We start from the raw sequence: 25,898 nt of genomic DNA on the forward strand, positions 1-25,898 counted from the left end.
TAGCCAATCATGAAAAATAAAATATTTTATTAGATGTATATACACTTACTAGAAGTGAACATGGTCGGAATTGGGTTGATTTTTAGTGCCTAATCCATAAAGAAAATCTGCATAGTCTTTTTTATTTTTTTTATTTTTTATGACTCAAGGAAGCCTCGTACGCGGACAATGCGGCAGAGTAAACCATAGGGAGGCACGTGAGTCACCACCCCTCGTGTCCTGAGTAAGTCACCCTTGTGACAATCGGGAGTATTAGGTGGAGAAGCTCGCCGCCAGTAGCGCCACCCAAGCGGGTGGTCTAATCTGCATAGTCTTGATCCTTAATTTTTATGATCAAAGATCAGACTAATGTTATGGGTTTAGTTTGATTCCAGGGTCAATTCAAGATGAGCTAATCATTTTCTAATTTCATTTTTTGTGTTCGTTGAAAGGAATATACTCTTTTAAATCACATATCAATCGACAAAGTGACCTTAGACAACCAAATTATAAACATCAGTACATATCGAACATAATATATGAGATAAAATAATAACAAAAAATCTCCACCTGTGATTATTAAGCTACGTTCATGAGATAGGCCAAGAGAAGCAAGCAATTTTACTAATTAAACTGTGCTAGTGAGGCTAGTGAAGAGAGGCAAGCGACAAGTGAGACCAACATAGAGAGCGAAGTGAGGGAAGAGGATTTATTCTTCTTCTTCTTTTTTCTTTCTTTTCAGAATCCGGGGTGGGTTTCTACTTAATTTACACGGGAAAACAATATAAGAAAGAATAGAGGTGAAAGGCGCTAGGGTTTGAGTGGGCGAAAAAATATAATAATTATAGAGTATGTATTGCATACATTATATTTGTAATATATGATATATACAGAGTTGGTCCAACTTCGATTAATCCTAAAGCCTCAGAACCGATGACCAACTTGTACAGTGTAGGGTTTAAGAGTCCCAAGACCAAGGACTAACTTAATTTCCCTAGGAACCAAATTAGGACTAGCCAAGTTAGGTCGGTCTAGGATTGGTCTTGGGCTAATGCTCACCCCTAACACTTGCATACTCACCTCTAGATCATTGACGGGCTAAAAGAATTCAGTTACAACGTGCATGTCACTCGTTAAACAGTGAATGCGTGGGGTTTTTGTGACATTGATGATTGACCTGGCACTAGAGATAACATAAAAAAAAGAGAAGAATTAATCTCAACAAATGACCGTGCAGTAAAATGATTCCAATATCATTCTTGACTCGAGAAAAAATGAAAAGGAAATTCCTCACATATAAGATGTAGGCATGAAGTTCGTTGGAAGTAAGATGCTGATAGGAGCATAAAAAAAAACAAAAAAGCCCTTAATTGAATCGAGTGGACTCGAGAAGGATTTCAAGTCTTTTCCATTCGAGTTTGTTTTGATTTGGGTGGTAAGTAAAATAGTAGGTATTTGGAGGTTTGGTTAAATTTCGAGCCATAAATCCAAACCGGCTAAACCCACAAAGGCCTGAAATTTTTGGGTCAAGTTAGGCTGGGCAGGTTCAATTTGGGTCGAATATTTTTACAGTCCTAACAGTAATAAACTACTAAAATTGCTCGTCATTTTGCAAGTGCAATCTTGTCTGATTGAAGTGGATGGAACATTTAGCATGCCTTCACGAGAATATGTGGATGGTTAGAGTATATATAGATTCTAGCCCATGCTATTAACCAAAGAAAGAAAGGAAAGAGGAGAGGAAATTGGAAAGTGTAATTATGGACCGGGCCTCGAACGAGCCCAAGTGTTTCTCGAGTGATGGCCGTAGGCCCAAAACCGTCACAAAGGGGTCCCCAAGCCCAACGGGCTAATCCACAAGCTGCTTACTATGAAGCCCTCCTTTTCTGCCATCAGGAATTGGCGATCGGATTCGGGCTGAGCTCATCGGACTCTCTTCGAAAATTGCTCGGAGACGACGGAGCAACAGGCCGCGGCACGGCGGCGGCGGGGCTCTCGCTCAACCAGGCATTTCTCTTCCTCCTCCTCCTCTTCAATACGCAAGCCGACCTGCTCTTCCTCCAGTAGTCGACGGTTCACGTTTTCCTCGTCGACTGAAGAAGAACGGCGGGAATGCCACGGTAGAGTTTCGCCGGTTTGAGATGAGGAGGCTTTGTAGGTACGGCCGCTGCTGTCGCAATCTCGCTCGGGAGTACAATCCATCTCCGCCTCCTGCGTTGCCCGGTGCCGGACCTCCGATTGCGAATCCTGAATCCTCGCGGCGGATATTGCCGGGGCTGTCCGCGCCTCGCTGGTGTCTCGACGAATCCCCGTTTCCCCCGCGCCGCCCTGCTGCCGCGGCCGGCGTCGCCGTGCGGTTGTTCTGCACGGACGTCGTCTCGTCGGGGCGGCCCGAAGACGTCCGTGGCGTGGAGGACGGGGGTTTAGATAGCGATGCCGATAAGGTGTATAAAATCGTGATGGATCATTCTTGTGCGTATCATGACATGGAGAAAGCCTTGGACCAGGCCGGCATTGGCCTGACCACCGCTTTGGTCGTCGGCGTGCTTCACCGGCTTCGATACGAGGAGAAGATAGCGTTCCGTTTCTTCACGTTGGCGGGGCACCGGGAAGATTACGAGCACGAGCCTCCGGTTTATAACGCGATGATGGACATACTGTCCAGTACGAAGTACAAGGCGAAGCAGTTTCGAATTGTCTGCGACCTGTTGGATTACATGAAGAGGAAGGAGAAGAAGAGAGTCCCTATGGAAGTTCTTCTGAGGATATTGAGGGAGTACACGGAGAAGTATTTGACACATCTTCAGAAATTCGCTAAGAAGAAGAGGATTCGGGTGAAGACCCAGCCGGAGATAAATGCCTTTAACTTGCTATTGGATTCCTTGTGCAAGTGCAGTTTGGTTAAGGATGCCGAAGAACTGTTTGAGAGAGTGAAGAATAAGGTTAAACCCGATTCTAATACTTACAGCATATTGTTCTTTGGTTGGTGCAGAGTAAGAAATCCGACTAGAGGAATGAAGGTTCTGGAAGAGATGATCCAAATGGGTCTCACGCCTGATAATTTCACTTACAATACTGCGATCGATGCTTTTTGTAAAGCAGGGATGGTAACCGAGGCAGCTGAACTGTTTGAGTTTATGCGAACCAAAGGCTCCACCATGTCTTCTCCCACTGCGAAGACCTACGCGATCATGATTGCGGCTTTGGTTCAGAATGATCAACTGGACGAGTGCTTTAAACTCCTGGGACATATGATAAACAGTGGTTGCCTTCCTGATGTTTCAACCTACAAGGAGTTTATTGAAGGGATGTGTAAGGCTGGGAAGGTTGAGGAAGCTTATAAGTTCCTGGAAGAGATGGGAAACAAAGGTTATCCCCCTGACATTGTCACCTATAACTGCTTCTTGAGGGTTCTTTGTGACAACAAAACGGTGGATGAAGCGATTAGGCTTTATAGGAAAATGATTGAGGTCCAGTGCATGCCCAGCGTACAAACCTACAATATGCTGATCTCAATGTTCTTTCAGATGGGTGATCCTGAAGGGGCATATGAGACATGGCATGAGATGGATGAGAGGGGCTGTGCACAGGATGCAGATACATACTGTGTGATGATTGAAGGGCTTTTTGACTGCAATATGGTGGAAGAAGCACGATTTCTTCTGGACACAGTCATAAATAAAGGTTTGAAATTGCCATATCGAAAGTTTGACTCTTTTCTGATGAAGCTATCAGTAACTGGTGATCTTCAAGCCATTCATAGACTTTCAGAGCATATGAGGCAGTTTTACAATCCTGCTATGGCCAGACGACTTGCGCTAAACGAAAAGAGGAAAAGCGTGAGGTTGAGAGGAAAGTGAGAAAATATAGAGGCAGTCACAAGCCAAGTCCTATGTGATCAGATAGTCGTACCTTATCGTCTACATGCTAATTGAGGATTGTTTTACCATAAAAATACAAGAACATCCTGAGAGTTTCTCATCACAACGTGGATAACTTAGTTTAAAGCTGCCTATGCAGAACTTGACCTTGAGACTTTACTGTACTTCTTTCTCATACATCGAGCCAAATTGTCCATCTTCTACAACTGCTAAGGTCTATACAAATGCTTCAAATTGGAGGTGATCAAAGTCACAGATTATGGCATTCTTTGCTAGAATAGTTTATCTGATCAAAATGCAAGACGGAGATGTGTATAATGATGACCTCAACTAGCCTTAAGTGCCCTTCTCAAATCTGGTTTTTGTGTTGCCGATAAAAGAATGAAAGGGATATAAATGCATCATCTTTCACGATTTGCTGTTTGGGGTTCAAAATCTCTTCCGTGGTTTGAAATTTTGGTGGTGCTGTCAGCAAGGAAGGAGGACACATAGAAGAGTCCTTAGCTCTATTGCATTGGCCTCGATCTGAACTCCTGAGAAGTTACCTTCAGCAATACACATTGCCTATAAATGTATCTTTCATTGCCTCTGTATGAAGAAATTCTTTTTAAGAGGACAAATTTCAAGAAAAGGGAAATAGGTTTAGATGTCAGAAGATGTTCTCTTATTAATAAGATCTGCCATCATTCAAGTGCTGTTTCTGCCTAACAACGAACAAAGGAGAGCTTTCTGGCCAAAATCGGCAAGTCACTTCCAACACCAACGTAGAAACAACCAACAAATCAAAATTTATGGTTTGAAGTTCAAGAGAGAGACAGAGAGGAAAGGGCTGCTTACAAGTTTTGTTGAAATGATTTGCTTCAATTTTCACTCTTCTACAGTGCCAAGATTGATATGTTTGAACTCCTCTTCCATGTTCCACTTACTTGAAGACGGATCACATATTGCAACATTTACTCAATTTGCTTTTGTTCTATTGTAAATGTAATTGAAATCGCGGGTTCATGGTTCTATCTGCCATTACATGTGTGAATAACTTATGTCGCTATTCTAATAGATAATCTTTTAACAACTCAGATGTTGCCATTTGAGGTCATGGATAGAGAGACTAGCTGATGACTTTGATTGGTAGAATTATGTAATGGGACTATCTGTGTAGTTTGATTTCTTATATAGAGATATCACACCCTGTGTTCACATTTGATGGATTTATTCTTTTCTTGTGGATTTTCTCCATGGTTATGTGTACCACAAGAAGTATTTGGAAAAACCATTGATGATGGATAAACAAAGTCAATTTTAGTGTAGAGGATACATAGGGAGTCCAGTCTCTTTCTGCGGGACTGGGGGTATTATACTCTTTTTTCATTTGATATATGTAATCAAATTGGAGCATGGTGACTTTGGCCTTCAGGTACATGCCAAATGGCCTCTCAGGAACCATTTGTCAATTTATTTCTAATGCCAAGTGCGGATCATGGAGGCTATTGAATTTGAGGTTATAAAATGTTATCAACTTGAAGTACTTCAGTTTCTGGATCTCGCTGCTTGAGGTTAGCTGTAATTTGCTCTGCCTATAGCTTAATGCATGACGGAGGTTTTGGACTGTTCTTTAGCTTAATAATGGTAGTCCTTATAAGACCATTTATTACTGGTTGAACTTGACATGCTGACGGATGCTTTCAAGATGATATCACAGGATGTGTTTTTCTGTCGTTCCACTTCCACGCCTACATATTCTGGAACTTCCAAGTTTTCTGTTCAATTAAACATTCAAATAGTGTTTCTGCATATATGATCCATGTAACACATCCGCACCTTTCATGAACATAAATTTCAGTTGTGCTTATTTACTTCATGTGTTGTCTCAAGTACCTAATTTGAATGTCTATTATGTATGACACCACAGTTAGTTGTTGCCACAAAACATTAATGATCACTCTTCTATCACTCTTACTGTACAATCTGTCATCTATTTGTCTGCTCTCTCTTCCACTTAACATGTGCTGAGTTAGACGTATCTTTCTCCATTTATTTTAATAGCAGGGCACTTTGCTTCTGAAAAGTTTCTAATCTTTGGAACAGATAATAGTGACAAGATACGGATTTAAGGTGAAACTTTGCTTGAGATGCAAAGATGAAAAGTGAAATGACTGGCTATTACTGCAGTTTGATCCTTGTATAGCAAATGTAGTTGGAATTAGCATTGCCGCTTAACCTTATAACTTGGCATTTGCTGATTTTAGGAATGGCCATCCATTGCTCTGCTGCTTCGTCTTAGGAAGGAGATCCATCACATCCAATATAAGCCACCTAGTTGGGATGGCTTTGATTTTTCTTTAGTTGGGCGGCCTTTGGATGGTTAATGTAACATATTTTACAGCGTGCCTCTACCAGATTATATTTAAACAGAGATTGGAATTGGCGGACAAAATGCTTCCGCACTTATAGAGTTAGGCATTTCGGACAAAAGTGAAATGAGGTGGCATCTGCTGAAGTTAGGTATGGCCATCCATTTCTCTGCTGCTTCATCTTAGGAAGGAGATCTTTCACATCCAATATAAGCCACCTAGTTGGGATGGCTTTCATTTTTCTTTAGTTGGGGGGGCCTTTGGATGGTTAATTTAAGATATTTTACAGCGTGCCTCTACCAGGGTATATTTAAACGGAGATTAGAATTGGCGGACAAAATGCTTCCACACTTTTAGAGTTAGGCATTGCAGAGATAGTAGGCTGGGAAGGGCATGAGGAATATTTAGTGCACTAGTTTTAATTCCAAACTTTTAAAGTTATAGGAGCAGACTTTCTTTTTTGGCACTCATATCATGTGCTATTTTATTAAATGGGAATGGTCATGTTCGATCCGACTCTATTGCTATTATAGCACTTATGAGGTTCCCCTCTCACAAGATGCTTCTGAATACGCTAATTTGCTTCCTTCAGCATCTTCGATTAACTTACTGCTCTAAAGCGTGTTGACGAGATCACGTCTCTCTCTCTCTCGGCGATTTTGGAGGTGCGTGATGCGTATGGCCTGTAACATGCTATACGATCAAGTGTTCCCATTCTAGCATCTCCAGTCGCCTGGTTTCTCTGACCCCCAATCTGAACTCTTTTACACATTTCTTCATAGTAGTCTGAAAGAATCTTTGAAAAATGCACCGATCTAAGACATGTGATTTAAGGAATAGACTCTAACTTTTTCGCACAAACTACAGTATTCCCATAGCTCTCAGTTATCATTTCTAATCCACTATGAGTAGCTCGTCAATGTTGGCCTATCTGTACTTTGGATAAAGTCATACTTGGCTTAAGGCATGAATTTCCTTTTTGACATTTTTCTTTTGACATTCCATTCCATTCTTCCCAGAACCTGTTTAACCCTGTCTAGGCACTATCAAATCATATGCAAGAGGACAAAAGGCATTGCAGCGTAGGCTTTATTGCTTCTTGTACTCAGTGGATCTTGACAGTATGGTTGAATTATTATTATTGTTATAATTTTTTTAATGCATAAGAGTGTTGCTGGTTTGAACCTTGGATCAGATTCAAGAATGGTCATTATGAATTAATGTAGATATAAGCTGCAACATGGAGAAATTGAATTTCTGTGGTCTCTAAATCATGGTTTAATTTGTAGATAAGTTGAAAATGTCATCCTTTATATCTCAATTAGGTAGTATAAGTATTTGCCTCTGTATTCTATTGGAAGCATAATTGATATTTGACCGATCAACATCATATTCTGAGATTGCGCGTAACTTTAAGGGTGACGGTATTTCTTTATTTACACGCAGATGTGGTGTAATCATTTCCAGCTTTGTGGAGTACACCATGGCAATGACGATTGCTGAAGTTGGAAATTTGCATTTGGACGCTCGATGGCGTTGTCACTTTCTTGGACTTTTATTCTGTGGATGCTGCCGACTCTTGGAGTAATATTGAAGATTCTGGACGCACTCTTTTCCACATGATGCAACTCGAGAGGTTTGTTATAAAGATACGCTCCTTTATCTGTCGAATATGAACACGACAAAATGTTGTAATCATCTTGGACTTGTGAATATGAAGTCTCAATCCACACTTGAGCCGAAAGAAATGGTCTTTTAGTGCAGCTGTTCTTCGTGCTATTGATAAAAGTTTCCACATGAAAAGGATTTCTTCAACTAATACCTCCAATTTTATAGTGGGTGCTCCATTGTCAAGGGCTCCTCATTGGCTGTAGACTTTCCTCTCCTGAAAATCTTACAATCAAAAGCACTTCTTAGATGGCCAATTCCCGGCCTTTTGCAGAAAACATTCTGCTAGATTCTCTTGCTCCCATTAGAAGCAAGCCTTAAATTAAAAATAAAAAATTGTTGCAATCAGAAAGGAGGAAAAGCTCTGTTGAATTTAGTGGTCATACAGTGAAAGACAGCAAGTTTCTATTGTATAGATACGGAAGAAGGTGTCATATTCCATCAGAATCAGTATATTATTCCATTTAAAGTGACGGCTAATAATGACTTTAAGATATCCTTATCTGCCACCTAATGCCCTCAAAAGTAATTTGCACTCAAATTCATTTTGCATTTTCTCTAATTTCTTCAACTGGATTTCTGTTACAGGTATCATATTCCGAGCTACAGATACTTGAAAAGAATGGTAAAACACTTTTTAAGAGATAGATATTGCTATGGTAGGCAAGTAGAAGGATGAGTACTATTGATTTACATACAAAAGAAGAAAAGACTTTCTTGTTTTGTTTTTTTTTTGTTTTTTTTTTTTTTTTTATAGGTAGAAGAAAAGACTTTCAAGAGATGCTAGAGAGAGAGAGAGAGAGAGAGACAGAGAGATGAGATGTTAGCGATAGATAGTTGTGAGTTGGTTATCATGTGGATAGAGGCCCAATGTGCAATGCTATTTCTTTGGAATCTGAATGGTTTATAAGTTAGCTTTCGGCTGCCCATGGTTGAGAAGTTGTGATTTCTTCTGGAATTGGAAACCCTTGATTCTGAATAAACATAGGGGTCGTAATCAGCCGGTATGAACCAAGCAAAGAAAGGCAAGGCGTTAATCAGGGACTTGCCCATGCTTAAAGCAGAAAATAGTCTTCCTTAGAGGAACGATTTTCCATGGGTTTGTAAAAGGCATTCCTCTCACATGGTCAATTGTGGTGGTGCTACAGTCAAGTGATTACTTCATTTCAGGTTTTCCTCTTTAGTTAGATGTCCATAACAACATTCCTTTGAGAAACCCATCTGCCAAAAAAATCTGACGTCGTACCTCTTAATTATGATTCTTATTGACTAACGCAGAGACAGATGGCCAATATCTGCTCAAGGAAGCTCTTTGGTGACCAAATATATCAGCTTGGGGATGTATACGGAGCGTCGAATACTTGCAAAAGAAGATTTCTGGACTGCACGCATAATTTGAGTTAATTCAAGATCATTACCATCTTTGTCTACATCCATACTGATGCTGTGTTGTTGTTAAGCATGCAGGTGAATTAAGATCTTGAAGCTCCTGCGAGAATTAAACAGCCTCTCCGGCTATATCAGGAAAAATACATGTGGCTGAAGGGAAACACATAAGGCCAAAAAAAAAAGAAGAAGAGGAAGAAGAAAAGAAAGTAGGTGAAACTGGTGAACAGTCAGGACTTAAGAAGAAGTTTAAGCATGAAACTACTGCTGAGCCTGTCAGTTTAATCATTCTAGTACTTTCAGAAGTTACTGTTTCACTTGATTCCACAGAACTTTTCATGGTGCAGGCGATCAACGATCACGAGTCCATCTTCACAGTTAAAGAAAGTGGAGAGTTAGAGAGAGAGAGAGAGAGAGAGAGAGAGAGAGAGAGAGAGGTGGTGAACACTTAAAAAGCGGTTGAATTACCAAGTTGTTCACGGTTCAAGAAACGGGTTGAGTTCAGTAGCGACGGTGACCTATGTTGTGGCCGATTTTGGTGTCTTTAAATTTAGACATATGTTGGGTGAAAAATGGGGGACGGATACGTCGAACCCATTAAACAATCTGTTTCTCCAACTTTGAGAGTGTTAGGCCAACGGTCAAAGGAAGAGACTCCTGTCTCCCTTTTCATTACTTTATTCCATGCCAAGATTAGACAAACTTCTCATCGTTGGTTGTACATTAATTATAGGATTCAGACATTCCCTCTCTGTTTCTCTAGTACTCTATCTTGATATTCGTATTATATTGTTTCTGAGGGGTATGGGTGAGACTTTACTCGTGCTCTTGATGTTCTTGTTTGTTTTCAATTTGAGCATTAGCTTCTCTACTCAATGAAAGTGGTAATCATTTTGAATAGAAATGATAAAAGAAGTGGGTCATAATCAATTTTAGGTGCGTTTGTTTCATTGAAAATTTCATGGCAGACGGCAAATTTTCTATGGAAATCATTTTTAAAGAAGTTAGTTTTCATATGTTTGGTAGTTTTGGGAAAATGATTTCATTCTTGTTACAAGGAGAAGTCGTCTTCCCTCTATCAAAATTTGTCATTTTCAATTCATGAAAAACGATTTTTGTGAATTGATTAGTTTTCCAAATCATCTAAATACCGAAGAATTGAAAAATATTTTTTTGGAAATAATTTTTCTTTAAACAAACAGATCCTAAATCACTGTCATCATTCCCTAATCCAGATTATCCATGTCGTTCATGCTGATAATTTGTGGACAAACGGGTCATCAGTTGAATCATTATCTTTGTTATTTATATTCGGCAGACTTCAATTAAGAACAATCGATGTTGCCTTCATATATATTAATGGTAATTATGCACTTATTTTCACTGCACGTTGACATAGTTAAAAAAAGCTGCTGTCACTAATTAAATTAAGTGGGCATGCATTTTAGTTACTAGAGAATTACGCCATACACAAATTACTTCTCAACTAGAATAATTGAAGGTCAACGCTTGTAAAATTGACATAGGTAAGAAGAAAAACAGAAGAGATCGGAACATAGACAATGGAGAATCGAACATCGAAACTCCTGTTTATGATACTATATTAGACTTTGTATATATGATTGGCTACTTGACGCCATATGAGGACATAATGAGATATGAAATTAGATATGAATAAGGTTAGAAAACCAATACATCTATCACGCATATAGTCTATATAGGAACTAGCGCAAGTTCTCATAATAAATCAAATGAGACCACTAGCCAAGGTTCACACATTTTATAATTTACTGCAGATAAAGGCAATTTAAATGCTCATTTTGGATAAATCAAATGAGACCACTGACCAGGGTTCGCACTCTTTATAATTTATTGCGTATAAAAGTAGTTTAAATGCTTATTTTGGCTTAGCCAAAATGCCTTTGGACCTAAGTGCCTCTTAAATGTAGTAGATTCCAAAATCATATAATGATGTATGAAAATGGGGAATGATTTGCAATGTACATTGAATTTTTCAAAAACATTTGGATACTGAACTTCGTAGCTTTACTCCTTCAATAGAAAGATCCATGGTGTTTTTTTTTTGAAAAATTACGTAACAAAAGTAATTGTCTATATCTCGTCATATAATAGAGATCCTTTTCATCGTGAAATTCCAACTAAATTGAATAACTAATTACTGCTCTAGATTACTTACAAAGGTGTTAATTCCCAAGCTCTGGGGGTGGTAACTACTATTTCTGTTATTTGGTGCAACCGCAGGTGCAAATTCATTACAAGACTCCTGCGTTTGACTAAGAACACACCCTGGGTTTTCTTCTTTGCGAGCGTCCACGTGCAGTTCTGAGGTTCCAAGCAAATGGTCAGTTAGGTCTGAAAGGTGATCAAAACCTAAAATCCCCTCCTTTAACATCAAGCCCACATAAAATCTAACAAGAATATACCAACCCCTTCTTTATCAACTCGTGACCTAATATATATATATAAATTGCAGAAAAAGCAGCAACAATTGACATAAATTTCTTCATGTCCAACACAATTGCAATGAAATAGTCAGCACTTAATACAATGTAAAAAAGGCAAAAGCATCAATATTGATTGGATGTGTACATGTGTGCTAACCAAAGCGTATAAATTTATTATGGATTAAGATTTATAGCCAAAACGTGGGTTATACATGGACTACATGTATAAAGATGGCGTTGTAGCTAGGTTAGAAAAAACACGAGGGAAGACGTTGAGAGGGGAACGGAGTTCATCCCACCAAGCAACCTCTCTCTCTCTCTCTCTCTCTCTCTCACAGCTATAATATAATATTTCATATTTGTAAGTTTAGGGCTACATATATGAATAAGTAAGAGAAAATAAGGATGTGATGACTTGCATATAAGGGTTTGTTAGCCTAGACGTTGCATCAATCGCTGGTGAAGGTCTGTCCAAACCCCTCCAAACTCACCGCACTCTCTAACGGAAAACTCTCTCTCTCTCTCTCTCTCTCTCTCTCTCTCTGCTCTTCATCATCTCCTCCTTTCGTTCACTCCCATTTCTCTCATCTTCTCCTCCAATTCCTACACATCTTATTCTTTATATTCTCACCCTCCTTCCCGCTTCCCTCTCTATCTCTATTTTTTATATCTCAAAGTACACTCCTTGCTATCCTCTCTCTCTCACATCTATATATAAGCCAGTACAATCAAGAAAGCTAGCAGATATATCGTTCTTCAGATTCTGTGGTTTCTGAAGAGATCTAACCACACCCTCTTCTTGTGCTGTGGAGGAAAGAAAAGCTATTGCGAGTTTTGGAACAGTGGTTTCGAGATTAGGGTTTCTGATCTTGTTCCGCTGTTTCTAGGTTTTTCTTGTTTGGATCATCCTCACTCATCTCGTGTAAGAGCTTTAGCTAGAGAGGACTTTGATCAGATGTGCACCAGAGGCCACTGGAGGCCCACCGAAGATGAGAAGCTCCGCGAGCTGGTGGAACGGTACGGACCCCATAACTGGAACGCCATCGCTGAGAAGCTACAAGGAAGATCAGGTGCTTGTTTGGTCTTGGCTTTGGTCTTTATCAAGTTTGCAACTTCCATGCAGGAGTTTCTGTTTTTCATCCAATATATGCATGGTATATAAGGTTTCAATCTTAGCTAGGCTTCGATGGACATTAGAAAAATGATAAGGTAAGTCCTTACTTGGTCTAGACTCGCTTAAGGAAATTAAGATCGAGTTGGACATGTTTGGTGGAAGTAGCCGCCATGTTTTAGCCAGTCGTGGATGAGAGAGATTGGTTCTAGTTTGTTTGATCATAGTCATTTAATATGGCCAATATCTCATGTTATCTAATCGTTGCGATGGTATGTAGTCTATTTGACCTGATCTATCGAAGAACCGTTTGTTCTGTAAAGTGAGATCTATACGAGTCTCACGAATTCAATTATTTAAACATGACTAATCTATGTATTAATCCTTTATTATGACAAGTTTATAATGATTTTGTCTGCACCGAAGCAGCAACTAATTATGGGAAGTGTGGTTTGGTGATGATCAGGGAAGAGTTGTAGGTTGAGGTGGTTCAATCAGCTGGATCCAAGAATCAATCGAAGCCCTTTCACCGAAGAGGAAGAAGAAAAGCTTCTGGCTTCCCATCGTATCCACGGCAACAGGTGGTCTGTCATCGCAAGGCTATTCCCCGGTCGGACCGATAATGCGGTCAAGAACCACTGGCACGTGATCATGGCGAGGCGGAGTCGAGAGAGGTCGAGGCTCTACGCCAAGAGAGCAGCCCAGACCCTGATGGAGGAAAGGACGAGATATTCTTCGCCTTCATTGGCTAACAAACAACAAGACGTGCAGATGATGAACATGATGATGAGCGCTAGTGCTACCGCAAATTACCAGCTCGCTTCATCGTTTGTCGACAACTTCTCTGGTTTAGGCCAGTGCGCTTTTGCTCATGCCGGTCTTCCATTGACCAAACAATTCCACACTGACCATCAGATTTCTCCCGACATTCCTGTTCGTGAAGGTAATTACATCGTTGAAATGGTGAATTCTAGAAAAGACATATTCTAGAGTTAGTGAAGACATCGTTAGATAATTTCCCTATAATTCCATTTTGATGAATCGCATTACTGTACTCTTTTTTTTTTTACACTTTGTCATTCCCTTTGTTCGAAATATTGCAGTTTTTGTCTCGTCAAATTATTTTATTAAAACCATATCATGTGTTTATGTGCATATAATAAACTTCTACTTGATTTAAAAAAATGTTCTAGACGATAGACATATTGCACTTGGTTAACTCAACTTATTGCAAAATAATTTCTCTCTGCGGATAGACATAATAATTTTTTTATTGAACTTTCAAAGGAGCCTTAGGGGCGAAATATCAACAAAATGAGTGCTTCAAAGGGTAAAATGCTTCAACTTAATTACAAAGTATGAACTGAACAGGCAACATGAGGATGGGTTAGAGTAATCCTGATAATCTTAGAGCTTAAATCACTATAGAAATGCGATTTCTGAGCTTTTCCAGATGCATGATTATCTTATTCTCTTTTTGTATATGTCTTTGCAGATAAACTTCAGCCTACTGAGTTTTATGATTTTCTCCAAGTAAATACCGACTCTAACAAAAGTGAGGTCATCGACGTCGTCCATGCAAGAAGAGACGATGAAGAGGTCGATCAAGAAGCGGCTAATGACAGTGCAGATAATCAAGCCAAGGGTGGTAGCGTTCCATTCTTTGATTTCTTATCGGTCAGAAGCTCTTGTTAGCCTGGGTATTTCGCAAAAGACAGCACGCGCAAATTGCCCGTTGATTAATTCAGAATGGCTTCGTAGAGCCTCAATATCACGTAGATCGCGCCGGCCACTTTGATATTGACAGAGATACGGACTTTTAATTATTCAAAGAGATATATGAATATATAGCTCTAGCTAGAAAAAAAAGGCATTATGTACTCCATTAGAAACCAGAACGTAGCTGAGCTACATGTTAGTGTAAAACCATACACACATTGGAGAAAAAGCAGGAATTTTCAACATTTCAGCATCTCCAAATTATAGGATCTTGCATATGGATGTTGCATATGTCTGTTACCTGCTCTGATTTCCCCCAGTACTAACCTTAACGTATGCATATTTTAATCATCTGAATCCTTAACTGCTACATGAAGTTTACATTGAAAGGGATTTCGAAATTAAAGGGGGATTTTCGAGTAATTTCTTGAAGGGAAATTATGTTACATGCATCATGTTATGATCCCCCAGGCAAAAGGTCAGTGTGCGAGGGCTGAACACTTGGCGAAATGAGAAACCCTAATCAGATGAACATGCGTCAATTACTCAAATCATTGTCAAGGCGAATTGCCAGTAATTTTTACTTTTCAAAAGGGCAGACAAAATAATGAACTTTTACGTCATACGATGCTGGTAAAAGATAGTTTTCACCGATGTGTCATCATCGTGCATTTTGAATTTTCAAAAGTAATTGCGTCTTCATAATACATGCTTAAATTTACTTCATTCATTTCGTGAAACTAGTCTTTATTTATTTATTTATTTATTTGCCCTTGCACATATAGATAAACTATAATCTTGTTGATTTACCGGTGGCTTGCATGATTATTCTATGACATGATGTAATTTAGATAATGGAGCAATATCGTCTTGATTGGACCTATAACTACCCAATTCACTTGATTCAAGCATAATACCTTAACAAACCAGGAAATAATGGGGAGCTTGATGGTTCTTCCGCAAGGCTCGCATATCAAAATATAGTTTTCGACAGCGACTTTTAACAACATTCGAACCCATCTTCATCACTGTGAATCTTTAGTTGATCCCACCATTCAAACTATTCCTCGTACTAAGAAGAGGAAAAGCTGATTCTGGCAATGTCTCAACTCAATCAGGATACAAAATCCATGTCCTGATTAAAGCCGTGCATCGTGTATACCGCAAAACATCTCGCTAGCGAGAAAAATCAACTCTTGCTTCAATGTCTAATGAGCACATTGAATGAGATAAACAATCAAGCACATTGAATGAGATAAACAATCACAATTTCAATCTCAATTATAAGTATGCTAGAGGCATTCTTTTAGTGAAAAAATTTGGATGATGCGAAGTGTGTACTTGCATTAGATAGTTTAATTTGCATTAGTTACTCCCCAGAAATACCATAATGGCGAGCATCACTACCAAAACCATTATAGTATTATTATTCTTTTAGCAACTAACTTAAATCTAATTTAATCACGTACAACCTCACAGATTCATTGAAACAATTTTCTGTGTGGTCTCATTGGTTCCATTCATATATTTTCACCACGAAAAAGATAGGAGACCTCATGTGTCAAGTTATGCACTCTCAAGTGAAATCAATCCAAATTCTGTGTCTTGAAAAATTGTTTGGAGCCTAAATCGAGCTTGCAACTCTATCTTTCTCTATCATTTATTATGTCTATTTAATTAGGTAAAACTGAATAATCCAGAAATTATTTTTGTGATTGGGTCTCATATTCCGTCCTCATTGTATGTCTCGGTTTCATGCATAGATAGAATGTGGGATTGGTGGACTGTAAACGTCAAAGGCATCAATAACTACTCTCAGACCAATCAAAGAAAACTGAAATTGCCCAAAATTCCCCCCCAAAAAAAAACTTAACAAAAAAGAAAGGAAAAAGAAAGAAAAGGGTTCTTGCACCAAGAACAACGACCTAAGGTCTTGCCGGTGGAAACAGTTTTGACCCTCCAACTCAAAAACATTGTCATTTCCTTTTCTGGGACAGGCTTCATGTCTTCTTCATTCGTGGTTCGATCGTTGGTATTGTCTTTGCCACTCCAACCAACTTGGGTTGCTACCTCTCTCTCCCTCCCTCTCTCTTTGTATTCTTGCTTACATAACAACCTTGTACAAAATGTCACAGTACTCCTGCCAAGTCAACCATCAATGGGGTGGTATTCCAATTCTCCAACCACCATTGAGCCTCCCTCTCTCTCTCTCTCTCTTACTTCCAACGTACGAATACTAATCAGCTCCAGTTTAAGGTCATTTAATAAGAGCCTTCGACAGCTCCAGTTTAAGGTCATTTAATAAGAGCCTTCGATTAGATCTACTAACGGTGGAAAGAAAAGGAAGTTAATCAACAACTGTCATGTAGATGGGTTCCGCATCTACTATGAATAACATAACGGGGTGAAGTCTTTTTGATGTAACCACGAATATAGTTTAAAGTGCATACGCAAGACATGAATGAGAACGCTAGTATTGTTATAAGGCACATGGAAAAATGTCATCGTGAAGTATTGGCATATTTAAGGGAAAAAGTACCAAAAAAGTCCTAAACCTATTGGTACTAATTCAGTCTTAAACTTTTCAATTAGACCAATTCAATCCTAAACATTTTAATATTGGTACCAATTAGTTAATTCGGTCAATTTTGGCCGGCCGGTGCTAACGTGGACGTCGGCCGTGATCGGACGCGATGTGGCAATTTTTATGATTTTTTATTTTATTTCTTTCGAATTTTTATTACTTTTTTTAATTAATTTTTGTTATTTTTTTCTTTTTCCTTTTCTTTCCGTTTCTTCTTCCCGGGCGGTGGCCGGCGAGCCTTGTCGCGGCCCTCGCCCGTCCTCTCCCAAGGCCGCCGATGAGGCCATGGCGGCCATCACCGGGGCGGAGGTGAGGGCTGCGAAGCCCTCACCACCGCCGGCGAGGGTTGCGGGCCTCGCTCGACCTCGCCCAGGGCCGCCTTGCTTGCGGCTTAGCCTAGATCTGGGCAAGGCCAACCTTCGCCATCGGAGCAGCTAGTGGGATTGCTCATGGCTTTTTGCTCATGGAAGGAGAAGAAGAACAAAAGCCCGCGGCAACGAAGTGGAGGAAATCGAGGTTGGGAGTGGGCTAAGCATTAGGCGAGGCGGCCCTGGGTGAGGCCAAGTGAGGGTCGTGACCCTCGCCGGCGGCTGGCGAGGGATTCGTGGCCCTCGCCTCCACCTTGGTGATGGCCGCCATGGCCTTACCAGCCGCGGGCAAGGCTGGCCTCGCCCAGATTCGGGCGAAGTCACCTCGCCGGCGGCCCTGGGAGAGGCTGAGTGAGGGCCGCGACCCTCACTGGCGGCAGGCGAGGGCTTCGCAGCCCTCGCCCAGAGGCCGGCAAGCCTCACTGGAGGCTCATTGGCCACCGCTGGGAAGAAGACGAAAATAAAAAGGAAAAATAAAAAAATAACAAAATTAATAAAAAAAAATCATAAAAATTGCCACGTCAGCATTCGGTCACCAGCCGATGACCATGTCAGCGCCGGCTAGCCAAAATTGGCCAAATGGACTGTATTGGTATCAATATTAAAATGTTTAGGACTAAATTGATACAACTGAAAAGTTTAGAACTGAATTGGTACTAATGTAATAAGTTTATGACTTTTTTGATACTTTTCCCCATATTTAAATATTGTCAATATTATCTTTGCATAAAAGAAAAAAAAAGGGAAAATGATAATTACGTGTATAATGTGCAAAACGTGGCATAGTTAGAAAAGTATCAAGAAATTCGGGCGCCTCATTCACAGTCTGAGCCTTAGAATGAGATGGTAAACGGCTCCAAATTCAGTCATTATGAATACCAAGTTTGCTTAAGTGTTTTTTTAAATAGAGAGATGTCTAGATGATAGAAATGGCTGAGCATCCGCGAAAGAGTTAGTACGGGGGGTTGACTTTTGATCAATAATGCTTGCTACAAAAATAATGTTTCATTACATAAAGTATGTGATGCAACGAATATGAACATTTTGTATGTGCTCTTCTGAATTGATTTTCTAAATAAATATTTCTTGCGGGCCTTTCGTACGGGGAATTCATTATTTTATCAAAATTTCCCCTCCATAGGTCACAAGGTGATTAGTGGGCGGGCCCGACAGTCGACATGCCATTTCGGTTGCATTGCAGGTGATCGGGCCATCGTATAACAAACGTGCGGGTGGGCCAGGATTGGGCCCAAAGATGCCTTTGGGTCCTTGTAACTTGCGCCCGAACCGGGTAAGCCCGTGGGGCAATGAAAAATGGAGTGATATGGTCATTTTCCCATGTCAAGTCCCAAGGATCAACGAATGCGATCGGCATTTAAGGGAAAAATTTCAAAATAATTCTTAAACTTATTTTATTTATACTAATTTAATCATAAATCTTTCAATTTGATTAATTTGATCTTAAATATTTTGAGAATTTTCCAGTTCAGTTCATTAGGTCAGTTATAGCTAGAAATTGATGATATAGATATCGATTATTCTTTGCGATATGGATAGTGCTTGCATGAATTTTTTAAATTTTCTTTTCTTTTCTTCTTAATAAGGGTTGACAAGGGGCCGTTGACCACCAACTAAGACCTAGTGACCCCTGTTGACCACTAAAGTGAGAGCTTGCGAGCCCTCGTTGACAGTGTTCAAGGCTGGCGACCCCTCATCGGCCACTAGATAAGGGCTTATGGCCCTCGATCATAGTTGGGTGAGTGTTGTGGCTGGCGAGGACTTACAATCCTCGCCTAGGGGCTAGTGAGGTCATGTGTGAGGGTGGTGAGCCCTTGTCGACCACTAGGTGAAAGTTGTGGTCCATGCTTAGCTTTGAGTAAGGGCCACGAGCTCGCATCCAATGACCATGGTCCTCTGTTAAACCCTTATCGACAAAAAAAAAAAAATTAAAATTTTCTACGTCAATGTTGATTATGTCACGTACACCATTTAATGACCATATCATCGATTTCCAGTTAAAAATGGTTAAAAAGACTTAATCACTATTAAAAAATTTATGATTGAATTGATACAAATATAATAATTTTAATGTTTTTTTTTTTTTGATATTCTCCTACATTTGAGATATGGTAAAGCTCTTGAGTAGAAACAATTTGAGGTAATATTAGAAGGTCACTGTTCCTCTAATTTCAGGAATATAAGAGATCTTTTGTTTCGCTGAAAATCAATAATTTATAAAATATTTTTCTAAAAGTGATCATTTTTAAATAAAAGAAAAATATTTTAATTGTTCACAAAAATATTTTAACATAAATTACCTTACCAAAAAAAATATTTTAACATAAATTTTCGTCGGCACTAAAAATATTCTCCATTAATTAATTAATTTTAGCAATGCAAACGATATTTTTAGGAAACTTATTCTTCTTCCCATTTTTTTTTTTTTTTTTGGGCAAGAACGCGGGAAAGTCAAATGCCAAGCAGTCAAAGCAGTCAAAGTGACGCAAGTCAAAGTGATGCAAGTCTTTTTCAGCCCCCGGTAATAAACTAATCCACTTCCCCTGCGAGTCTCCCTCTCCGTCTCCATCTCATTCTCATATACTGGCCTCTCCTTGCTCAGTGTCGGATCACGGAGACCATGAAGAAGGAGACCATCTTCGCCATCTTCGACCTCGCCGTCCTGGCGCTCGGCTTCGTTCAGGCGGCGACGTCGAGCCCGTCCGGCCAACGCTACAAGGAGGGCGAGCCGGTCCCTCTCTACGCGAACAAAGTCGGTCCTTTCCACAATCCGAGGTGAGGGCACTCCGCGGACACGACCTGGCTCGATCACGATACGACGGTGTCGGACTCGGAATTCCTGGTCTCTGTGGCCTTTCATTCGTGGATTTCGATTGGCGTTTCGCGATGTCGAGTGGGTGATGTTTAAGCGACTCGAGTATGCCAGTTCGGAGAAACGTGAGTTTCGATAAGTTGAACTGGTAGAGTCGGTAGTAACTTGTGCGTGTCCATTCGTTTGGGTGAGCGGGTGCTGCTTATCTGGATCTCGTTCTTGTCCATGCACAGCTGTCATTACTACTTTCTTGAGGCTGCCATTTGCTTTGAGAGTTTTGCATTTTATTACATATGGTGAGAGAAGTAGTAGCTGATAAACGTTCCCTTTATTGCTGATGACATGTAATCTGAACCTTGCTTGCGTTGCCATGAAGTACCGATTTCTTGTTGTCTTCTTGTCCTAAGTATGGGCAATTGACCCTGAATAACCAAGCCGAAGATGCTGTCCCATCTGATCGTTGAGGTATTTGGTTGAACATAGATGGATGCCCTAGTTGATCTTGCGTCCTTTGAGTTTCTGGATGGTGTGGAGCATGACATAAGAGCCTAAACATTGATGAATTCATCATGACACCTTCTCGAACCAAGGAAAGTGAAAAAAATTGATGATCTAACTCAAGACCTTCTGTGTTGAAATTGTTCGTGTCTTGTGATCAATAATGGTTGAATACTGAGAGAGGTAATGTAAATTTTCTTTGCAAATCGAAGTCGAATGAATATAGTTTATGTCATTTACGACACAGCTAGTGATTTGAACCAGAAAGAAGAAAAGATGTTGAATTTGACAGGACTGATATTTGGAAGGCAGGTAACTCTAAGGATTTCCAAGATTTGCTATATATGTTCTTTCAAACCTGTACGTATCTGCTTACGCTCGTAGCTTTCTGTCCTCCACTTTTCCATAGAGTCTCTTCTTAGGGTAAAAATCCTAGAAACTTTCATATCTCAAGCCAAGCTTATGATTTTTTGTCATTTTCTTCATGCAGCGAAACATATCGCTACTTCGATCTTCCGTATTGTACACCAGGTCTGTGTGCTGATATCTCCAGAGTTGGGTTTTTTCTGCATTATTATATCTCAAAAGCCTTGATTCTTTAAATTGATTTCCATCACAGATCGCGTGAAAGAGAAAAAAGAAACTCTGGGTGAAGTTTTAAATGGAGATCGTTTAGTTAGTGCTCCCTTCAAGCTGGAATTTTTGGTGAGCAAGGAAGATGAAGTTGCTTGCAGGAAAACACTCTCAAAGGTAGAAGTAGCACGATTTCGGACTGCAATCATCCAGGACTATTACTTTCAGATGTATTATGATGACTTGCCCATTTGGGGTTTTATTGGGATGATTGACAAGGACGGCAGGGATCCAAATGAATACAAGTATCTTCTTTTTAAGCGTGTTATATTTGAGATCTTTTACAACAAGGACCGTGTGATCGAAATTACTGTCAGGACAGACCCAAAGAGCATTGCAGATCTTACAGAAGACAAAGAAGTTGATTTTCAGTTTATGTACTCAGCAAAGTGGAAAGAAACAATTATTCCTTATGAGAAAAGGATGGATAAATACACTTGGTCATCTTTTTCGCCTTATCATCTTGAGATTCACTTGTTTTCGAACGTAAATTCTTGTGGTACAGTTCTTCTGTTGACTGGAATTCTTGCCACAATCCTCTGGAGAGCTCTGAAGAAAGATTTTGTCAAGTTAGGGTCACCCTCTCATCACCCGTTTGCCTGCCTGATTTTCTCTAAACATGAAAAGTTATGTGCCTTCTTTCTTTCTTTCTATGAACATGATAGGACAGCTCTGTCTTTCTTCTGTTTTTGTTTATGACAAATAGATATGCCCATGATGAAGAATCGGCTGAAGATGAGGAGAAGACTGGATGGAAATACATACACGGGGATGTGTTCAGGTTCCCAAAGTATAAATCTCTTTTTGCTGCTGCAGTTGGTTCTGGTACTCAGCTGTTTACTCTGTAAGTATCAAGATCATCTGGTGTCTGTTGAAGCATATTTGCAATAGGAATTTGCACCACCTTTTATAGCAACCATATCCCTCTGTTTATCTTAATCAGGCAATTCGTGATTTGTGTTCTGCAGTACTGTATTCATCTTTATATTGGCATCGATTGGTGTCTTTTATCCATACAACCGAGGCATGCTATTTACGGCACTGGTTGTTATCTATGCACTCACGTCAGGAATTGCAGGCTATACTGCTACTTCCTTATACTGTCAGCTGGAGGGAACAAACTGGGTATGCAGCAGCGAAATTTTTCCTATGGACGTTATATACAGCACACTGCTTGTTGATTGAATTTCTTTCTTTCTAATATGGCAGGTCAGGAATCTAGTATTGACTGGATGCCTCTTCTGTGGGCCTCTCTTTCTCACATTCTGCTTCTTAAACAGTGTCGGTGTTGTCTACACTGCCACGGCAGCTCTTCCATTTGGCACGATTTTGGTCATAGTTCTCATATGGACACTTGTAGCATCACCGTTGCTCGTATTGGGCGGGATTGCTGGGAAGAATAGCAAGGCCGATGTTCAAGCTCCATGCCGCACCACTGAGTACCCCAGAGAGATTCCACCGTTGCCATGGTACAGGGGCACAATCCCTCAGATGGCAATGGCTGGTTTTCTCCCGTTCATTGTTAAATACATCGAGCTATACTACATTTTTGCCAGTGTCTGGGGTCACAGGATCTATACCATATACAACATCTTGTTTATTGTTTTCATCATTCTCTTGATAGTCACTGCTTTTATCACGGTGGCATTGACCTACCTCCAACTTGCTGCCGAGGACCATAAATGGTGGTGGAGGTATGCCATGCAATGATTCCATATTTTTTTATCTTTGGCTTATTTATATAATGTGCTGTAGATTCCTGCTTGCTGGTTTTCCTTTGAGTTGCCCTTCACAGTTAAAAAATGAATACTAAACACCATGCTTGGCATCCCCAGTCACGTTTAACTTGCTTGAGTCAAATTGTTTACCTATGATCACATGAGTTGCAAAAGTGACGGGAAGATGTTGGAAGAAGATAGCAAAGATTGCTAACCAATGTCACGCCTCTGTTTAGCTTTTATTTACACATGGAAGCACTTCAATCACAATTTAGTGATGCTCAGTTATCCTATTTTATATGTCGTTTATTACACAAGGACAAGCTTTGAAATTTAGAATTTTGACTGGCTGAATTATGGAAGGGGAGAAACTACCTTCTCAGAGAAGATATATACGAACTAGGTCATGAGAAGGCGTGGGTGCCACATTCCTTGTGGGACAACGGGCTAGAAGCAGGACAACACTGACAATTCTAATTAGGTGCCGGAAATGGCTTATTCTATGCAAAGTATCTGTTCCAATGAATTTGACTGATGATGCGTATTCTTCTGATTTAACTTGAAAAGTTTCATGTTAGCTAGTATTAGTCAATAAACTCAGAAGATTTGGTGATGCCACAGGGACTGATCGTCCACACTCTATTCTTAGAGAGCAGTTAGCAGAAGATTGCCAGTAGTGGCTTCAGATAGATGGGTGGTTGCTACTTTCTCTTTGTCAATAGTTTCTTCACAACTTGAAGTTTCACAAGCTCTGGCTGCGAGGAACTTCCACATACACTTGGAGAAATCCTGCACATAGCCATGGCAGTCGCAATAATTATTTATCTTAAGTCATCCGTGCTCAACACAAGGTCGAATCGACTTGTCCTTTTAAAGGCGCTAGGATTTTCTCTTCAGTTGAATATGTACATGGCATACATACGTGAGTTTTGACTGTGCTGACAGCAGCCTGATGCCTTTGTCATTTCGCAGGTCTTTTCTCTGTGGTGGATCAACTGGATTATTTATCTATGGGTATTGCTTGTACTACTACTATGCACGGTCTGATATGGACGGGTTCATGCAAACTTCATTCTTCTTTGGCTACATGGCCTGCATCTGCTATGGAGTTTTCCTCGTGCTTGGGACCGTAGGTTTTTGCGCTGCCTTATTATTCATCCGACGCATATACGGATCCATCAAGTGCGAGTAGGCAGGTGGTCCTTTTCAATCTCCGCATCGTCTTCCGTCTCTTATTAGCTGCCCTGTGTAGTAGCCTTTTCGCAAGATGCTTTTGGTGCTTGTATCAAGAGCAGAAGCGTATAGTTCTCCTCACATGTCTTGCTACCTGAGAAAGCGGGTATGACTTATCCTGCATGTTTGTGCCGATTTCTATAAATGGTTTTTGTGATTGGTTTTGTGTTCCATCCACATTGTATGTATCTCTTGTTAACACTATCATGGTGTTTGATAATATTTCTATTTTCGGGAATAATTTTTTTCAAAAATAATTTTATTTATTTATATTTCTTGGAATAGTTTATGAGTAAAAGAATACATTTGATAACTATACAAAATTTCTATTTCTAGAATAAAAAAAGAATATGAACGTTGTTTTGTATGATCTATAATTTTTTTTTTTGTGATGTACATTTTTTTTAATTTTTAATAATATTTTGATATTTTTCTATTTTTTTCTCTAATTTTTTTCCTATCTTCTACTTCCTCCTCTAGCCCATCGTTGGGTAGCAGGCAAGTAGGCGGTGGTGGGCGGACTAGTTAAAGAAAATGGATTCTTTTAGAATAAGCAACTCCTTTTTGCTTATTGTTTTTAATTCAAATTTATTCCCTGTCTACTTTTTTATTTTAGAGAATAGTAAAATTAACTAACGTTATCAAATTGATTTATATTCTTTTTCTATTTTGGAGAATATAAAAAATAGAACACTAGAGAAATAAAAAAGTTAATAAACGGAGCCCTAGTGATGATACCAAACGTAGTTAATGGTCTTGCCTATGGAAATAGCTTTGACCCTTCAACACAGCAACACGTCTTCTCTTTCTGGGACAGGCTTCATCATGTCTCCTGCAATCATAGGAAAATGTCTGATTGTATTGTCATATCAAGTTAACCATCGATGGGTCCTTCTGGGCCGGGCCTTCGGCTGAAGATGCATTCGATTAGGCTAGATCTGGGCGACCCCGCGGGGCTTCGGGTGCGGGATCAGCCCTCTAATTCTCTAATTTCATAATTAATGGGCCAAACGCCGTTGTAACTGGAAGGCCCGAACGTCCAAACGTGTTGGCTTGCCACTGACCCAACTTGTAATGGGCCGTCCAGGTGGCAGCGGGCTCACGAAAGGTTTGTGTTTGACAAGAGGCCATTGAAGATCCGCGGGCGGTGATTCGGACGCGAAGGTCGAAAGTCATGTTTCCTAGGCACTGACCAGATCTCATGCAATGCCGGTATCACTGCAAGCACCAATCAGTAGGGGTGTGCAACGGAAACCGTCCGAACTGGGATTGGACCGGACCAGACCGAACCGGCTTGTTTTGGGCGGTTTGTACAGTTGACGGTCCGGTTCCCGGTTCCTAATCTTGGAACCGGTGGCCGGTTGGTCCGGTTCTCAATTCCAAGGTGGGAACCGGACCAACCGGACTGATTGGACTAGACCAAAAATATATATATATATAATTATTTATATATAATATATGAATATTATATATG

General features: G+C 40.1%; 3 protein-coding genes across 6 annotated transcripts; all 3 read left to right on the forward strand.

Annotated features, from left to right (window-relative positions):
* The first annotated feature begins 1,766 nt into the window (after positions 1-1,766).
* On the forward strand, positions 1,767-10,027 carry LOC104425860 (pentatricopeptide repeat-containing protein At1g73400, mitochondrial). 4 transcript variants are annotated; one of them, XM_018865856.2, is made up of 2 exons: positions 1,767-9,049; positions 9,158-10,027. In XM_018865856.2, exon 1 carries the CDS (start codon positions 2,121-2,123, stop codon positions 3,837-3,839), a length of 1,719 nt encoding a protein of 572 aa, XP_018721401.2. In that variant the 5' UTR covers positions 1,767-2,120; the 3' UTR covers positions 3,840-9,049; positions 9,158-10,027. The 4 variants fall into 4 exon arrangements, with proteins under 4 accessions (XP_018721401.2, XP_018721402.2, XP_018721403.2 ...); XM_018865857.2 differs by having other exon boundaries at positions 1,767-7,847; positions 8,468-10,027; XM_018865858.2 differs by having other exon boundaries at positions 1,767-6,362; positions 7,658-10,027.
* A 2,168-nt stretch (positions 10,028-12,195) lies between these two features.
* On the forward strand, positions 12,196-14,821 carry LOC104425859 (transcription factor MYB54). The gene is made up of 3 exons (XM_010038699.3): positions 12,196-12,800; positions 13,308-13,784; positions 14,337-14,821. Exons 1-3 carry the CDS (start codon positions 12,686-12,688, stop codon positions 14,534-14,536), a joined length of 792 nt encoding a protein of 263 aa, XP_010037001.1. The 5' UTR covers positions 12,196-12,685; the 3' UTR covers positions 14,537-14,821.
* Positions 14,822-20,085: 5,264 nt separating this feature from the next.
* LOC104425858 (transmembrane 9 superfamily member 2) lies at positions 20,086-24,595 on the forward strand. The gene is made up of 7 exons (XM_010038698.3): positions 20,086-20,305; positions 21,331-21,371; positions 21,460-22,042; positions 22,180-22,317; positions 22,442-22,598; positions 22,683-23,167; positions 24,164-24,595. Exons 1-7 carry the CDS (start codon positions 20,151-20,153, stop codon positions 24,381-24,383), a joined length of 1,779 nt encoding a protein of 592 aa, XP_010037000.2. The 5' UTR covers positions 20,086-20,150; the 3' UTR covers positions 24,384-24,595.
* Positions 24,596-25,898: the final 1,303 nt, after the last annotated feature.

This window comes from Eucalyptus grandis, chromosome 11, assembly GCF_016545825.1.
Source record: "Eucalyptus grandis isolate ANBG69807.140 chromosome 11, ASM1654582v1, whole genome shotgun sequence".
Lineage (NCBI taxonomy): Eukaryota > Viridiplantae > Streptophyta > Magnoliopsida > Myrtales > Myrtaceae > Eucalyptus > Eucalyptus grandis.

Coding starts and splice junctions, on each gene's coding strand:
- LOC104425860 (XM_018865856.2), top strand. CDS start 2,121: ATGAGGAGGCTTTGTAGGTACGGCCGCTGCTGTCGCAATCTCGCTCGG.
- LOC104425859 (XM_010038699.3), top strand. CDS start 12,686: ATGTGCACCAGAGGCCACTGGAGGCCCACCGAAGATGAGAAGCTCCGC. Junction 12,801..13,307: donor GAAGCTACAAGGAAGATCAG/GTGCTTGTTTGG, acceptor GGTGATGATCAG/GGAAGAGTTGTAGGTTGAGG. Junction 13,785..14,336: donor CGACATTCCTGTTCGTGAAG/GTAATTACATCG, acceptor ATGTCTTTGCAG/ATAAACTTCAGCCTACTGAG.
- LOC104425858 (XM_010038698.3), top strand. CDS start 20,151: ATGAAGAAGGAGACCATCTTCGCCATCTTCGACCTCGCCGTCCTGGCG. Junction 22,043..22,179: donor CTGAAGAAAGATTTTGTCAA/GTTAGGGTCACC, acceptor TATGACAAATAG/ATATGCCCATGATGAAGAAT. Junction 22,318..22,441: donor GGTACTCAGCTGTTTACTCT/GTAAGTATCAAG, acceptor TGTGTTCTGCAG/TACTGTATTCATCTTTATAT.